The sequence below is a fragment of the Rhyacophila brunnea genome, unplaced genomic scaffold, assembly GCF_057557595.1.
Source record: "Rhyacophila brunnea isolate RB1 unplaced genomic scaffold, BYU_Rbru_1.0 scaffold_8, whole genome shotgun sequence".
Lineage (NCBI taxonomy): Eukaryota > Metazoa > Arthropoda > Insecta > Trichoptera > Rhyacophilidae > Rhyacophila > Rhyacophila brunnea.
The window spans coordinates 20,348,098-20,367,612 of NW_028233350.1; the positions used below are offsets into that span (position 1 = coordinate 20,348,098).

The window sequence follows — 19,515 nt, forward strand, 5'->3', positions numbered from 1 at the left end:
ATTATTGCATTTTATACATTTTGTTAAGTAATACTAAGATAATATTAATATTATTACGTAACAAAACAAAATATTATTCAAGGTACGTGAACGAAATGCTGTAATTATCGAGGAGAATTTTTTTTTTAGTAAAAAAATACCCAAATATATAATAAAGTTACTATATTGTACGTATTGTGAGGGAAATTCTACTTTTCTAGCAAATTATTTCAAAAGAAAATCAAAGCAGTTGTCAGAGTTCCGGTGACTTCGACGTGGAAATTTTAAATGAGCCGGATCCGCTGGCGAGGGGGGGTTTATACCCCTACGATATTTTATAGTGAGAAAATGCGCATGCGCGGATTTTTTGGGCGACCATTTTTTTCATAGAATGTCTTTTGTTTTCGATTTTTCTCGGAGCGGCTGTCAAAATCGTTTTCCATTTTCAAATAACTACGTGGAGATTTCGATATCACATTTGCAACTCTTTGGTCGAGGAATAATATAAATTTTTTTAATTGAAAAACTTTCTTTAATGGTTTTCATATCCCAATATAATAATATTATAGATATTGCTCGTGAGTGCCAAGTGAAATTCAGATCACATCGACTGCATGGCTTTCAACTACAATAAAATATAATCCAATAATATGTACTATCGCCAAATACATCGTTTGATTGTGGTTGCATTAAACATTGTATTATCTTGCTAAAGCTCTGTAAGCCAGATAAAAGAGTGTATTTTTGGGGTGTGACATGTAACACATAATTTATTTTTCACACGAAAAAAAACGCACTCGATCGGATTCGAACCACCGATTGTTCGGTTATCAGCCGAACGCACTACCTTTAAGCCACGGTATGATACTGCGATCGTGACGATTATACAGTATAATATTATAGTTTAGAATTGTTCCGTTGCCTAGGCAGCGAATTTATTATTTTTTGCCATTTGAAATTCCTTACGTAAACAAACTATTAAACGTCAGAGTGACAGTTGGTACTTTAAAAATAAAAACAACGGGAAACCATTAAATAATTTAGTAATATAAGTTAAAGTGTACAGAACTAAACCAACGGCATTCCAATAAGCGGTCCTTTTTCCCGGGTGTGTAATTTTACAAGATAATTAAGAGCTAGTCAAAGAATCTAGTTTATCACAAGTTTTATTTTTGTTTTGTTACGTCAAAGAAGTATAACTTCTAACGCGCGTACATAAGTACACACACCGATTATTTTTTGTGTGCTTCCTAATAAAAATGATTATTTATCCAATATGGCGAAGGGTCGCATGTTACTTGGCTATCACAAAAGAGCGTCGCGATCTGTGCTCAGTGACGTCCCGTGGGGGTAGGCAGAATGAGCGTCGCTCGGGGGCGGCAGTTACTCGAAAGGTGGCATATTGAGGAGAATCATTAGGTATATATAGAAATAGGTAGGTACCATAGCTTAGCTAAAATTCAGCTCATTGGTTGGAAATAAAATGTATTTATTAACATAATAGGTTTAACAGGACGGTATTTTTTTGTCGGGGTCGTGATGTCTAGTTTATTTCCGTTGTCCTTGGACGACACGTCCTTGGTGACCAGCAATGATACATGCAAGTTATCAGGTGTAGTATTTTTAAATGTATCTGAATCCGTGGGCTCTCAATATTGTCTATTAAAGTAGAGATGGCATTTAAATTAGGTTTAGTGGTATATTTTCAATTTTGTTAGTAATGTATCCATACAACACCTTTCTAAAATATTGGAGTCATGAAAGGATGATAAAAAATACTGTATAACAAAATGGGGCGGTATTCTGGCGCTGCCTAGGGGCGGAATTTTGTTTAGGGACGTCACTGATGATCTAACACAGAGTTTTATAAACCTTTTCGGACTATCGCCTTCTTTAATAACATATATTTCGTCAGCGCTCTATTAACGTAAGTCAAAAAAGTGACACATAAATAATATATAAATAAATACAATCCTAGTGCCACCGAAATCAAACTAGTAAAACTTTGTTAAGACAAATATATTTGACTATAATTATTAAAGTACCGAAAAACTTAATAAATCATTTTCATTTAAAAAAGTCTAGACCGTGCCATCACACAACTTTTCACGAGCGCCCCAGTTGCACGCGTGCTAGTTTTCCGACTACTGGCCTAGCGTCCCCTTAGCGCCCCTTGGGTTACAGCGCGACTCATGAGTCTTTTAGTGCCCTCCTGCGGGTCTATTCTATACAAAAGGCGACTATCGACCGCTAACGTGCTAAAGTGATAATGTGTTAGTATTTGTTACATACATTTTATATTGAAATATTATAATTGTAATTGTATTATAATCAGTTAATCAGTCGAAACTGTCTCTCTATCGCTCATGCTCTAAATTTTAGCACAGGCAGGGGGCATGCCGTTAAAATATATCATTTATTGCAACAATTAATACCGGCTAATTATAATTGTTACAATACGTGTTAATAATTTGATACAAACATACCCTAGTTAGCGGTTTTAGCGGACGAAAGCAGCCTTTTGTATAGAATAGACCCGCTGGAGGAAGATGCTCTTACTTTCGGAATCATCGAGTCCTTACACATGGTTGACATGTAGATACAAAAATTAAAATGAACACATACGTAAAACACATGTGGAGATATCTGGCTGTGTAAGTAATACACCCATTTATTATAAAATACGATATTGACCTATTTTATACGGTGAATTCACATTCATTATATTTTCATCAACTTATTTTTATTTGATTAATAAAAATCGTGTAGTAATGCAATTGTTATAATTATACGCGATTCTTAATGCAATAAATAAGTTCCTTAAGTCCTTGATCCAAGGAAACTCCGGTCAGCCTACGAGTCCCAAAAGCAAATTGTTTCCCCCAATATTTTAAATCTATTATATCATTTTCTAAATGTGATATAACATACATTTGAAACTGTTTATACGAAATATTTTTGGTACGTTATCTTGTTGCAGTTATTACATTTCTATCGCCCTCTCATTCATTTTCATATCATTATTTTGTTTTGATTTTTAAATGTCAAATTTATGTATTTTGTAATTTCATACGAATATACTAGAAGAAATCAACGGGCTGGTCTCAAGCTTTCGATCCGCTTTTGTTGACATATATCATGACATTTTCTTTGGTCATTACACCAATGTCAAGTTAATATGATATAAGCCCGTTTCATTTTTGATAAATGCAATATTGAATATACACTATGAAACAACTTAATGTCATAATATATCATAAGCTATTACGACGTTGAGGTACATATTTACTATTGATATTGGTACGAGTATAATTAATTACAGGGAACAAACATATTATCCGGGTTTTCCTTTTGAACTTTGTAATAATAAGTATGTTTATCTACGTAATTATAATATACGACTGTAGCATTTCGATAAAATTATTCTATTTTTCATTTAGAGTATGTACGATATTTAACATACCAATATACAAATTTCAACAAATAAAGCATTTTAATAAAATAAAATGTAATGTTTACCATACCGTCCTTTTCCACCATATAGCCGTTGGTTTCCTCTAAGCGTAGCGGCTCTCCCATGTGATACTGGAGCAGTTTGAGCTCTGGATTGATTGTCACACCTGCATCGTTCCATCTTAACCGCACCTTTTGGTTACTGTAAGAAACTGATAAGGAAAACCATATTAATAACCACCCCATACCCAACCTATAGATTGACATATGTGAACACGTTTAGTCATGAGAATTGGACTAATAAGTACTCTAGAATGAAACATGAATAATGTTTTTATTGAAGCCTTTTTTTAAATATTTGCTACCTACTTCTCAAATTACAAATTATTAACTTTATTTTGAGAAATATTTCCTCCTTCAAGATTTTGTAATAATGGTATTATTTTGTATGAGATATAATATTTTGGTTATCGGTGAATATCCGTGAATCGAGAAAAATCAGTAAACATAACGCTTCGTGCCCTTACAGGTATAGTAATAGTATTTTAAAACACTTATAATATAAATATGCTGTCTAAAAGATGTGCATTAGCACTATATTACAAGTTCAAAACAAAGTGTATAAATATTCGCTTAAAAAGTTGTCAAAAACCCATTTTTTTAACTTTTATAAAGAGTAGGTAGTGATTTTAGTATTTTAGGTTTTCTGGCCGATATTAAATCATGTGGGTTAATATCTTTCCAAAAAATGACAGTTAATACCAGTTTTAATATATATTTGATTTTCTGATCTTTTAATACATTATAATTGCATATTCATATGATGGCAGATTATCAATAAATACACGAAACTGAAACACTTTATCACATAGCTCACACAGATTCGAACTAACCAAACCTGGCAAGACGGTCTTATATCGTCACTTGGTTTAATTGGTGTATTAATTACACTCCGTATTACTGTTTGTGCTACTGAAACTAGGAGATGTTAACATATTTCATCGGTTCCATTTTTGACGGAGTTTATTAAAAAAAAAAAACAATAAATCAAGTTCTCTTCCAAATTTATCCATTCGGTGTTATATATAAACACGTTGGCATTCGGCGGCCAGTTGAGAACTTAATTTATACACTGATATTATGCTAAAAATGAGATAAATATAATTATTATACACTTACAACTCTCTATGTAGATGGGACACGATTGTATGTCCATTGGGTATAGTTGAAATTCCATTTGACAGGCGATAATGGCGTGCATTCTAGCTGAGTATTTCACAGTTTTGTTTTTGTACAAAGTGACTGAAGAAAATTTGTGCGTTAGGGATGCAATTTCTGAAATCAAATATTTAAACGTTGTTTAATAAAGTGGTAAAAACTTAAACAATATGAAAGATCGTTAAGTATAATTTATTGCTATTAACGATACTTACTTACTTATAACGTATTTTACATGAGTCAAGTGAAATATAAAAATATGAGTTTTTGCAAGTTGCCACTTTGCCACCTAAGCGCCTAGAAAAATACGGAACGAGAACTTATTTCTTATTTCATACCAATTAACCACATACTTATAAATCATTCCAAATTAACAAAAAATAATATTAGTCGTCGGCTTTAGCATGAAAATACACGTAATCGCATTACTAATTGAAACAGCTCTACCAGCTAGCATCATGTGTAAAACGAGGTTTATTCTGACAAGTGAAATAGATTTTGTTTTTGTTTTTTGTTTCTGTATTTTGTACATATATAATAAATCTCTCGTTGTAAACATACGGACGTATTTTTTGACCGTTATTAACCGCCTTTTACGGTGTGTGTATTATTTTAACAAATTTTACAGAATATTAAACTACTTTATCTAAATTATTTATTTATCTACAAATTTATCAAAAGTAAACTTGATACAATAAATGAGGACATTTTTAGATTTGACGGTAGTTACATACATAAGTTGGAACTGACCAGTAATTTTGGAGTTGAGAAAATAAGGATCTGGATGCCAGAGATTATCAAAGAATTCTGAAGGCAGGGTTACGTAATCGTCTCCTTCTTCAAAAATATCGTTCGGCAATTGAAGGCGAGACTCGACCCACGTTTGTCTGATAAACATGTCGACACTGCAAAGCGAAAAGAAAATTAAAGCAACATTTTTCATATAAATACAGATATAATATCACTTGTTAAAAACATAAAGCTTCATTTTATATGTTGACGTATTATTTGAACCAACTATGAATACAGTAACTATCCCACAAATAATTAAGTAGGTACTGAAAGGTACTTGGAGTAAACAATTTCTTATACAACAAGTATTATAACTTGTGTCTTTTTAATATAAATCATGCAATGATACTTTTATGACGGCTGTGCGTGTTCCAAAATTGAATATATTTTTGAAAAAAAAATGTAATCATTTTAAAAACAATGGAAACAGTTTCTGGAAAATTTAAAATGTTGCTAGTTTAACTCATTTGAGGAAGGTGTGTAGAATACCTACTAGTTCCTTTCTGCCGATATCTGAAATTTGTGTCGAATTGGAAATGAATAATGTCTTTCGTACGCAGTAATCAATACATAGGTACGCTAAAAGTTTATATTATGATTAATAAAAGTACCCCTCGATTTATATTTCTGTACCCACAAAAGTAAGTGATAGTTTTTTTTATTGCTACAGATCAAATTTAAATTTTACAAAATAGTAATTCGATACATGTAAAATATCTTACCGAAAATCCATGTCTTCTACGTTGATTGAATTAACATCCACCACATAAATATTAAACTCTACGATCACAGGTTGGCCTTTTCTTGAAGGTGGTCGAACTTCTGCAAATAAAACAAAATAACTTCATGAAAACTTATTAGTGTTATTTATTACACGGAGTTAGATCACAGGACTAGAAACAAATAATATATAAGACATGACTAGAGCTTGTGATTTGCCGATTTTCTAGATTCTCGAAAATTCTCGAAAAAAATAACTTTCCGTCTAAATTCAAGTACGAAATCCGGGGTCCCGACAAAACCGCCCGGACATTGCCGCCAAGCCGAATCCGCCCGTACCAGTGCTCGTAAATACCGCCCAGACAAATCCGCCTAGACGAAACCGCCCTCAAAAAATACAAAAATATAGACACATAATCCGCAGAATCCGCACTCTCGCGGATTTAATATATTCCTGGAAAAATTCTTGAGTTCTTGAGGAATAAGAATTTTGAAATTTATGAAAAAAATATATAATAAAGCTTTCACACAACTTCTCTATAAAACAGTCGTGAAAAATATTACAAATTCCATCTTGAAGTTCTACTCAGAACTATTTATATTTTGGCAATTCTGTACTAGGGCTACCTAGCTACAGATACCGAAATAAAATTACATATGACGTTATTCTATTGATACAATCGCTATTATAAAGTTTTTTTTAACTTGAAATATAGGCAATGGGAATATTTAAATTTTAGCCAAAGATAAATTGCTTTTGAATTAGATTAATGCCAGCTTTGGTGTGAAAAAAAAACGCAAATGATAAACCGAAAATAAAATTTACGATCGTAATAAATGATTGTCGAAAACACACCACCTGAATACTTACTCACAAAGTTATCATGGATTTCCACATGGCTGAAATTGCACACACACAGTAATAAGCATTCTTATCCAACCATCGCATTTTCACAGCTTTTCCACTATTTGCAAAATACATGAAAGAAATCTAAAATTCTGAAAATTATGAATGATCAAATTCTAAAAAGTCATACTACATAAACTACGAAGTCAATTTTATGTAGGTGTATCATGTTTTACGCAACACTTTTAATAGGATTTTCATTAAATTATTTTTCCAAAGTATCTACAGTCATTCGGTTAATCAATCAGTGTAGTTAGTTGTCTCAAAGTTTTGTTACCAATATGATAAGCAATTTAATGTTATATTATTTCATTTAAATGGTCATCGCCGTCTTTCAGAAAAAACGGTAATATATTGATTTTGCATTGTGATGTATATACAAAAAACGATGATAATCAGTAATACGGGTGTTAGTTAATAGGGTGATAAAAAATAAATTACCGTTTTCTGAGCATAAGTGTCTTCAAATAGCGAAGGTTATATGGGTACACTTTTTATTTGAGGAGTGACTATTATTGCCCATTGAGTTCTTGCACTAGCATTGAAAAAATAATAACATCATTATTTTACCAAGCCGCAGGACTGCGCCCGTGATCCATGGCGTTAGAGGCGAAAGGATTATGAATTGTAATTAAATAAAAATGTAATTATTGATTTTGATGCGTATTTATACGCCAATCACGAAGAAAGTATTTTTCACAAAGATAAATGATTTTAACAAACGAAAATAATAATAACACACACTTGATAGTTATAATATACATGCCATATGTATTATTGCGTGTGTCGTGAGTTCCAGGTTTGAGTCCTGTCGTTTTGGTCAAATATCGTTTTTCAATTTGTGTTAGGAGACAAAATATGGACCTGATAGGTTGAGTAAGTGGCTTACATCCATTTCTCGTATGAACATGGTGAAATAGTATTTAAAAAATACGTTTGAGATGATTTACTATATTTTAATGAATAAATATGCCCATGTCAACAATTTATGATGGCTTTATATTTAGCATGGTAAATTTAGCAATGAGCAAATTATATAAGTAACATTTTTAGGCACTGTATAAAATGAACTGCCACACGGCTTCAAGTGAAATATCACGCAAAAAGTTAACTTTAGTTTTAAGTTATTAGCTTCCGACCATAACCGGAGTTTTAATTTTTTATAACATGGGCATTAAATGAAACTTATTTATACCAATGAACTTTAAGTTAAAAATAAGCTGTTGCGTGTATGTAGAAGTCAAGGGAAAAATAAATTGGTTAACAGGTGAGAAATGATAATAAATATAGGGACGGATTTGTGAAGTCGAAAATCACACTAACATATTTTTTATTAATGTTAATAATGTATCGTTAGTTTAAATTACGTGTAGTAATTATGTACACGTAACAGTTGTCATTCAAAAGTATATTGTTTAGGATATATACATAATATTTAGTATCTGAGCCGTTCAATAATCAATAGAATAACATATTTGTTGGAAGAAATACTTTTTTAATGTTTATTTTTTAAGTATGAAAAATTTTGCGCTCTGGTGATAATTTAATTTTGATTCGATTGATTGGAAAATTTTCCGGGCCGGTCTCAGGCCACTAATCTACCCCTGTTTACAATTAAATGATGCATTTTAAAATGCTGCGGACATTCACCCTTTAAAACGGTAGGTTTATAGTTATTAGTGTTACACTATAAATGCGGTAAAAATATAAATATTTACCACAAACAGTAATATAAATATTTGAACGCCGGAGACACTATATCTCTGAATACGGTGGCTGAGATAGGACGTTTGTTGATTGACAGAACATGTGAGTGCTGCTCAAGCATACAAATCTATAGAGGTAATTCAATCGTTGTTTTGGGTACTCTTTATGTATACATCGACTAGAGATATTTTATATACTGGGGACACCTATGATATTTAAATTGATAAATACATATAAGTTTTAATATACTTATTATGCAAATATAAATTGTACTTATACCTTTTGTCTCTTTTATTTAATACTAATGTATACACAGGTAATATTAAAAAATGTTTTCCATTCATTCATATGTACACAGCATTTAACTATGAAGCATTTTTAAAAAAAATATATAAAATACTTGGGTCGGTGGGTTAATTGGTTAAGAGCATTTTAATTATATTTCAGAAGCAGAAGAAGAAGAAGAAGAAGAAATACTTTACAACAGGCCACGGGGCCAATCACACACAGGTTTGAGATAATTATAAAAAATAATGCATTGTGACCTCTCCGGGAATCCCTTGAACCCCTGGTATGAGAAGAAAGTGTCCTATGCATTGAGCTACGAGGATCTTAAGTTTCAATATTAATTTTTTATTATGTTAAAATAGCATTGTGAATAATTAATGTAGACTTGCAAATAAACTATAAGAATTCTCCAGTATGCTAGTCAAATGCTTTAAAAAATACTCACGACAGCCGGAAATGAAAGGTACTCTGATATTAATCGTTAAAGTTAAAATTTTAACTGAAATATCATAGTACGCACGCATTGCGCTGAAAGTTACGGCCGGAGTGAAGCGCCGATCCTTCATGTAATTGCGGCGCAAATGCCAGAAATATTTCTTGTAGCGATGGAAATCTTAAGATTAGTTGGACAGATCAACTTGCTGAGATAATATGCAAATATTCAGCCGGCCGGTCGCTTAATGTTAACAGAGCTGCGGCCATTAATCAAAATTTAACATCACGTGTATGACTTGCAAATTGATTTATGAGCGACGTTAATTCAACAAAGAAATGAAGTTTCACCTTTGAAGCGTCGCTGGTCTCATCAGCTGGTCATTTTTTTTTTGTTGACACCCTAATCACGATTTTCAAACGACAGTGCATGCACAGATTGCCACAGTATCTTATACCCTGTTTACAAGTGCATGGATTTACTACTGACAGTACGTATTACCGCGGCCATAACAAGAAAATGCACAAGTAAACACGTATTATCGTGCAAGTTGCAAGATTCATGGTTCAAAAAAGTTCAGAAGCTTTTGAAATTTCACGCAATAATTATTACTTGCATGACGGTACGCATGCGCAGTAGAAATATAGTGCGAACCTGCTGGAAGGTATACGAACCACACCGCACAGAACATTTCGACGTTTACCAATTATCTACGAATCTGTCCGAACTAATCAAATAGCACAGTATAGTGACAACATCGCATCTCGCTTACGTTTGAAGAATTAGATTAGAAAGACAGTCAGCACTTTTACATGTAAATAGTTATAACCACGATAGCTTAAAATATAAACTATTAGTGCAAGTAAATCCATGCACGAGTACAGGTGTTATAATACCGAAAATGTCTTTGATGAACATGATTGAATTGCAAAGAGTTTGGACTAAGATCTGGCGCAGACGTAATCATGTGTAGCAGCGAAAGGTCACAGCTGCAGCAAGACATCGTCACTCGGGGTAGTTCGCTATAGTATCTACCTATATATTATTATAGTATAACGGGCTCAGCGAATGTAAGTCCCATACAAACGCATTAGAAATGCAGTGCGCACCTTGTTGCTGCATGTACACAGCACCCAACTAGAAAAAAATATATACGTATTTACTTTATACGTTATAGTAAGTTTTTTTATTACACTTGACGCCTATGATTCCAGATGTTTTTGTGTAAGTGAAAAAAATATTCTCTAGATAAGCTAGCTCATTCAAAAATTGGGCTTACAACAATATATTGAACAAAAATGTGCGTATGTACTTACTGGTCATCAGATGAAAATAATGTCAGTATACCACATCTGAACGATTTGTGTTTTATACAGTATCGATGCAATTTATCTGTCTTCTCCGGAGATATTGACATGTTTCAGTGTATGCAAAGGGTACCTGAGGAGTTACATCGTGGCACTATAGTTGCTCCTAATGCTATTATATCATCTGTACATGGCAGTGGCGAAGACTCCATACTAGGGGATTATTTAAAGATTTTAAAGCCTATCTTCTTAAGAAAAATAACTTTTATTTTCATATTGACGTATTTATATAATCACAAATAATAATATACTCAATATGCCCAAAGACATCTATCGTATAATTGTCATAATTTTACGATCTTTTCCCATATTTCAATAAGCACCATCTATGGCACCTCTCGAAAGTTTAAAAAAATAAAACACACCGCGTTTCGCTTCACATATTGTATGGGATTATTTTGGCGTGAATCGTCGGGTTTTTCAATATGAAGTTTTATCTCATAATTTCAAGATGTTTGGCGTCCCGCATACAAATCTACAAGTTGTTTCATTAGCGCTTACATCGCTAGAGCACATTTATTCAAAATAATTAATAAGAAAATAATTTAAAAAGTAATTTCTGTGGGATTCAATCACATAAATATGTATTGATTGTTCTTAAAAATATAAAATAATTTATCTAGTGATTTTTATTTATCTATTAGTTCACTCATTAGACAATTTCGATATCTGATATTGTAACCGCCTAAGTCTGTGTTTTAAATATAGAAGTATTTTAAAATGTCTAGTTTTACGGGTTAAATTATAAATTGTTATGGAACATAATATATACACAACAACGGATATTTTCAAAGATGATAGGTCATATTATATTTTGAGCGTATGTTACGTTTATAAATGTCTTGGAAAATACATAAGTAATTCAAACTAATTGCTTATTTTTATAAACTAATTATAATATAACCCTTCGTCACTGGTACATGGTTTATTTTCGTTATTCGGATATCTGCGGAAATAATTCAATACTTTGATCGCCATGTATACTGTTAGGATTGATTATATCGTTTTACACACATTTATATAATTGGTCGGAAAAGTTACCGCTCGCCGGTCCGCCCCCCTCCTTGTCAATGGCTGGGGGGAGGGGTAAAGTAACACTAACTACTACATTTTCATATATATTAAAATCATAAGAGATATTTTCCGATATATGTAACCACTTCCGTTTCTGTTATTCCAATTTTAAAATTCATTATTCGGAAAATCTGATCCTTATTTTCTGCAAGATTAAAAAAAATAAACGAATGTAATATCTAATGTCATTGCATAGGTACTAATGTGTGTCTAAGATAGTGTCGGTAACATAAAACACAACTGCTGCCAAAGTCTTGGCACACGCTTGCAGCTACTAGGAACAAAAAACTGCTTCAAAGAAAATCATCTGCATTATAACAGCGTGGTCGAGTATATTGAGAGGCGAAGAAAGAATCTGCAGACATGTGTTAGTAGTATCGAAGCTCAGAAGAATAATTTGGGTGCCCTCGTAATTTTTAAACGTATTTTTCTGTCAATTTTGATCAATTTTCTTTCAGTTTTAAGCCGAGCTTTCGTGTGGAGTAGCAAATGAAATAGTAGTAAATTACGTAAGTACAATTTAGTTACGTTTTAATAGTGATACACTATAATAATTTACCACTTTTTTATATTATTAGAATTAAACTTTAAAATAATTTCCACTATGTATACTAATTTTATTTTCAATATCAAATAGGAAATATGACAACGCCACACTTGCTCTCAAGGAGAGTAGTACTCGGCAGCTAGATTTAATTATATTATTATCATGCTGCATGTTACTAAATCGAACACGTCATGCTGTTGTTATGTGAAGTGTCACATAAGTAATAGACTCTGTAAGTTGTCTAATAAGCAATGCGACTTGACATCGCAAATCGCGTATCCCGGATGCGGATCTATTAGAACGACCGCTCGTCAACGAATAAAATCACCACAGGATAGACCTGCTGACTTTACCAACGGTCGCATTACTTCCTACCTGCAGACTACTGTGTAATATTGAATGCACAATGATGTACAAATATTTTTAATGTATTATAGTGTTGCATGTTGGGATGTCAAAAAAGTATCATTACTTCGATACTTTAATATTGATACCCTTTCTTTCGATATGACATCCCTAATTGCATGTACAATAATAATGGCAATTGGACAGCGTTGTGTATTCGTAGAGCAACCGAATATACGAGGGTGGGTCAATAATTCCTTAGAAAAAAGCATTAAAACAGTTTTTATTTTTGTATTTTTTCTTATTTCTTAACATAATCTCCTTGGAGCTCAATACACTTGGTTAGACGTTTCTCAATTTTTTTTAAACCGTCAGAAAAATAAGTTTTCGGAAGGTCCTCAAAATAAGCATTTGTCAGATCGATGACTTCTTCATTTGAAAAAAAACGTTGTCCACTTAGCCATTTTTTTTAAGTTTGGGAAAAGGAAAAAGTCACTGGGGGCTAAATCTGGCTAATACGGTGGGTGGTCGACCAATTCGAACTTCAATTCTTCAATTTTAGCCATTGATCGTAAACATGTGTAAACACGGGCATTGTCCTGATGAAAGAGGATTTTTTTCCTGTTTAAATGAGGCCGTTTTTCTTCAATTTTGTTTTTTACCTGGTCCAATAAAGATGCATAATAATCCCCTGTTATTGTTTTTCCTTTTTCCAAATAGTCAACGAAAATAATTCCACGTGCATCCCAAAATACAGTAGCCATAACCTTACCAGCTGATTTTACGGTTTTCGCCTTCTTTGGACATGGTTCGCCTTTCGCAATCCTGTGCTTTGACTGTTCTTTCGTCTCGGGAGTATAGTGGTGTATCCATGTTTCATCTACAGTCACAAAGCGACGAAAAAATTCATCCGGATTGCGTTGCATGAGCGACAACAGGGCTTTAGAGGCCACCACCCTATTGCGTTTATTGTCGACTGTGAGCAAACGCGGCACCCATCTTGCAGAAATTTTTTTCATGCCCAATTTGTCAAATGACGCTATCTTTTGAGATCCCTGTAACCTCAATTATCTCACTCAACTTTAATCTTCGGTCACTTAACACCATATCGTGGATTTTATTGATCATTTCTGGTGTAGTCACCTCTACAGGACGTCCTGAGTATGGTTCATCCTTTGTTGATGTACGACCACGTTTAAATTCATTTAACTAGTTATAAATAGTTGCAAGTGAAGGAGCAGATATGCCGTGAACTAAATCCAACTCATTTTTTATTTCCTTTGCTGTTAACCCTTTTATATTAAAATGTTTAATAACAGCTCTAAACTCAATTTTCTCCATTTTCCATTTTTCCATTTTCCACAAGCAATTTTTTTTTAAATGTACGAGAAACACACAACAACCCGACCAATCTGATTGAAACTTCGCAGCATACTGAATCGGTAGTGCCGCTGCATGAAAACAAACCGCTTACAGTACTAGTCGCGCCACCTGTCGGCTTTTCTAAGGACTTATTGACCCACCCTCGTACCTACGAAAATGGGATAATTATTTACATTACAGTTTTGTATCTTCTCAAGCAACTCTCTCTTGCAACCTCGGATAGAATTTTAAGTAATGGGATTACGTCGTGTCTCTTCTTGGTCGTACACTCATGGTTGAGGATCGTGACCACTTTTTAATTTTTCCATCCTTTGAGCGACCGAGACTTTTCATCCTTCTCGATCTTCTGCTTTTCTCAGGGCAGAATAAATAGTGCCTCCAGTCAGCTCTTTCACTTGGTCGCTCCAGCGCGCAGACGCTCTTCCTCTGCATCGCCTTTCCTGGAGGCTACCCAAAACCACCAGTCGCTCCAGGTTGTCCGGTCCGCGCCGGAAAATATGTCCAATAAACTGCAGAATTCGTCTCAGACATATTGTTGAGAGCCGTTACTTTATCTGCAGTCTCTGGATGATTGACTGGTTTGTCTTGTGCTCCGTCCAAGAAATACAAAGCATTCGGCGCGAACACCACATCTCAACGTCATCAATTGCCTTCCGTGTAAGTATTTTCAAAACCGATCGTAATCTCTTGATTGATAAACACCTAATATTGCCGATGTAAATTCAATACTGCGAAAGAAATGCATTAATTGGTATATTAAAATTTTAGAATTGACAAATAGTTTTGTTGTTATCGACTAAAATTAATATCGCGTGTGAACCACACATACTACATGCGATAAAAAACCGAGTAAAAACCATATCACCATTTAAATTGTAGAGTTACCTTTTAAAATCATTAATTACAATATTATTCTATCTAAATTTAGAAAATAAAACCATACCAATGATTAAATATAATTTTGTTTCAAGTGTTTGGTGACGACAAAAACAAAAATTTAACTATGACGATGATATTCCAAAATGAAACATTTTAAAAAATTTTCAAGAAATACAAACACATTGATACTACGCGGACTTTCACGTAATTCTACATGATAATTATCATAGAATCGTGTGAAAATAAACCCGCGTAGGTAATAATAACAATAATAACAGATTGTTTCTTTTATCCATAATATTGAAACTGGAAAAATGATTTTCGGTATTTTTTGTATCGAAGATTTTAGTCTCATAAATAAGAACGTATGTAATATTCGTATATTTCCCATTCATTCTTTGATTTGCCGCCCTTTGGCAGTTAAGTAGGCAACGTACCGATATAAGTAATTATTGTATTTTATTACCACGTTTTTCTTAGCTCATATTCTTGTTTGTCCGGTGGTTGTTTATCCTGTACACATCTTGCAATCGATTTTTAACTAACTTCCCGACTAGCTTGACAGTTAAAACTTTTAGAATATATCAGAACACGATGCCAATGTATTCCTTTAATACTTTTAGCCATCTTTAAGTAGAATTGAATTCATTTTCAGTTAATTCTGTTTTGTATGAAAAGTTATTTCGGAAGAAATCCTTAATCCAATCCACTATTATTGGTTGCTAAGGGGGTGGTCCTAGCAGCTAAATTATTAATATATATGTGCGTTACTATGGAAATCAAAATGACATTTCAGTATTCTATGTTTGTTTGTTTGTTGCAAAATAGCAAAAAAATGATTTGTTGACAATTGCCTTATTTGTCCTAAATTATTAATATATAGAATAGTCAAGTTTATATGATTCAACAGAAAATTTAAAAACGTGGTATATAAAAAGTTCTTTTTATCTTGTAATTATTTATTATAAGATTCAGTTTTTCGGACATTCATCGTTCCTCGAGTCCTAGCGCCCTGGCGTTTCACACACCCATGTAACTATAATGTAAAATTTTATTTATCTTTATTTACCTTCGGTATTTTGGCCATTTTTTTGTATATTAGCCAATCGAAATTTTGGCGATTCGGAATTTCGACTTTCGATATACCGTCCGAAACCCGTCTAAAAGTTGTGCATATTTAAATAATATTGGTACGTAATTTTAAGACGTTTTTTAAGCCAGGGAACACAAAATCTGATCGTTGGATGACTAATAAACGGATGTACTGACAGATACTTCAACTTTATAATGTATGCGTTCAACTAATTTCTACGACTAGGTATAATGGAAATAAATTATTGTATTTATGAATACTTACAACGACAAAGCGTGTAATTATCAAAACTTGATAAATTAGGTGGAATATAATGATGTAATAAAAATCACTACAACATTATACGTCATTTTATCATGTTCATACTCATGTTCCAAGTATGACAGAAATACCATGACTATAATCAGTAATCACCTACGTGATTTGGATACTCATGTTTTCATGTGATTAATAACAATATTTATACCTACATAGGTACTTCACACAACTGCGAAAAAATGCTTTTACGTGTTAATAAAAGTGTACTGATTCTAATCAGAAAATTTTCATACATGAAGGTAGTCTGCCATGATTAATTATTTTGATAAGGGATGTAATGGACATGTTATGTTACCAGTTTTGTTTAGTATACGTTTCGAAGTTTATGTACCTGCTATATTATGATGTGTATTTAAAGACAGACACATATACAAAGATAATTAATCAATCACAAATAGTGTGGGTGTTGTAAATTTTAAAACAACCGATTATTTTGAACTGGTATGCCGAATTCAAACAAATTGTCATTAATTATAGTGAAAAAGTAAAATGGGCTGTCGTACAAAGGTAAATAAGTATAGCCGTTTGAACGACTAAATTAAAAGTTTAAAACTTATTTAGCTCAAAAATTTTAGACTACTTAGTTTATATATTTAATTTTTTTTTTAATTCGCAATCTGATCTCAATTTCGGATACCTCACGAAGTGTTGACTTAACAGTTTTATTTTTACGAGAAATGAATGTCAGCCACTTGATCAAGCTATTAATCTATGTTATCAGTGAAAAACAATATTTGAATTTGTCGATACTGGGATTCAAATCTAAACATCATAATAATTACATTCATATGAAAATAAAGTACCTAAATGACACATGTCTTTTTGTTTTATTATATTGGAAGTTCAAATTGAGTTTTGAGCTTTTAAAAATAGTTATCGTGTATCGTATGTTCGCTTAGAATATGGGAAAGGCTGTAAATATATAATATACTTGATTTAAAATATCGTAGAATTAACAAAAAACTTGTTTTTAGAATAATAATTCATAAGTGCTTAATATTTTTAATTAGATATTGCGAAATTTTCATTTAAATTCCATTTAATACTTTCCATATTATCAAATCAAATTTTCCTTGGAATTTCATAGTGCTGTCAAATTCAATGCCTTCTAAAATTTAACAAGAATAGCTCCAACAAAGAAAGTCATTATTTTTCTAGTGAATAGGGAAAAGGTGAAATAATTAGTTAACTGGTTTTAGGTGAGGTAGGTAACGGAGATTTTTTCAAATAATTTTAAGTGTTCTTTGAAACGATATTATATAGCCATATTTGTGGCTATAAAGTACGCTTTTGTATTAAAAAGCAATAAAGATTATTGGTAATGTTCTTTTATCAATTTAAATATCTTAATGGATTGACCGTGACTAAGGTGGTTATTCTAAATGTGTACACGAGAATGTAAAAGTCATAATATGCCCAAAAATAGCAAAAATGAGTTAAATACATCATTTTATTTCGACAGTTATTGTCTATTGAACGGGAAAATCTATTGTTTGTTATCACATTGAAGAAAATGGTTTTCTGATTCAGTAAAACTGATAGAAACAGCACTTTCCAATTAAAGTGGAAAATCTGTTTTAGGGTTTCCAAGCGGCAGATTGAATTGGTTATTTTCCACCTACTTACATAATATTTCCCTATTATAATAGATATTGTCGAAAAGAAAATTAAACTTACAAAAAATAATGTATTTTGTATAAATGATAATCTATGCGTATAAAATATTCTCAATTCTATTTGTCGATGGTTAGAACACTCGGTAATAATTCCATGTATCGCCAACGATAAGTCTTGTTGGATCATTATTTTATGAAAATAGAAGAAAAGAAAATATATACCTTATTTATTATTAAATTTTAGTATCTGTGTACTATTAAACATTAACTTGTAGTATGTACTATATAATATGTAGGTACATCAGTGTTGCCATTGAAAAAATATTACAAATTGAGTAAGAAAATAAATTAGTTGGCAGAAAAATGTTCGATTACCATATATAAAAAAAAACGGTAGAAATTAGCATTTTATACGAATGAGTCATACGTTTACCAGAATAACGGTTGAAAAAGAATTTATTGTTTCACAACTAAGAAATATGTCATAAAACTAAAAATTAATTCGGTTCGAAAGTTGGTCATCACACAGGTATGTAGATAAAGGCCAGAATGTTGATTTTTCAAGAAGATATCAGCTTCTTTATGAGACATTTTAAGCCGTTTGCTGTGTCGCCATAAATCAGAACCTATTAGAAAAAGTAGATACCTAATCAAAAATGATAGATTTGGCAAGAAAACACTAAATTGCTACATAATTACATATTAGATAGCAGAGCATGGTATGAAGAGATACAATGTTGGACGTTATGTGTAAGGACAGATAACAGACTCATTGTATAGGGGATAAAATAGTGACAGTGGAATCATCCAGATTAATGAAGATGATTAAAAATAAGTATAGTTTGGTTCTCTCTTCATTAGGAATTGCTATATTTTGGCTTTTTGCATAGGTCTTTATTACTAAGGATTCTACTGTGCCGGACCCGTTGAAACTCAAAATTAATAAATCACTTCGTGGTAAGTATCTTAGAACTGGGGTAATGGTCGCATTATTATCATTTTGCGTGAAGTATTTGAAAAATTGACACTTATTTCTATTACAATGACTTAAGTTATATTTTGAGTGGTAATGTATCCATACAACACATTTCTTAGATATTGGAGTAATGGAAGGATGATACAACATAGGTACTATATAAATAATTGGGGCGATAATTTGGCGCTGCCTAAGGGCGGCATTTTGTTTAGGGAGTAGGGACGTCACTGTACGTATGCCTGAAAAAGTTTAGTGGGCACTATTTATTTCGGTCCTAAACAGCCTACCCCCACCCTTCGTCACTCAACACTGCCATAATATCTTCATAATTTAAATAAAAAAGATACAAGAAATAAACAAAATACGAGCAATATAATTAAGTGGTAATAAATCATGAAGTCTTTAAATTGGGATATAATT

The 19,515-nt window shown here is 32.4% G+C and overlaps 1 protein-coding gene across 1 annotated transcript in view; it reads right to left on the reverse strand.

The window, feature by feature from the left end:
* Window positions 1-19,515, reverse strand: part of alka (glycine receptor subunit alpha alkaliphile) — a 100,138-nt gene that overhangs the window by 4,801 nt on the left and 75,822 nt on the right. Inside the window, exons 4-7 of the mRNA XM_085959180.1 lie at window positions 6,165-6,264; window positions 5,401-5,555; window positions 4,612-4,767; window positions 3,504-3,644 (exon numbers count right to left, since the gene is read on the reverse strand). Of these exons, the coding sequence (XP_085815306.1) occupies window positions 3,504-3,644; window positions 4,612-4,767; window positions 5,401-5,555; window positions 6,165-6,264 (552 nt within the window). The remainder of the gene's footprint in view (window positions 1-3,503; window positions 3,645-4,611; window positions 4,768-5,400; window positions 5,556-6,164; window positions 6,265-19,515) is intronic.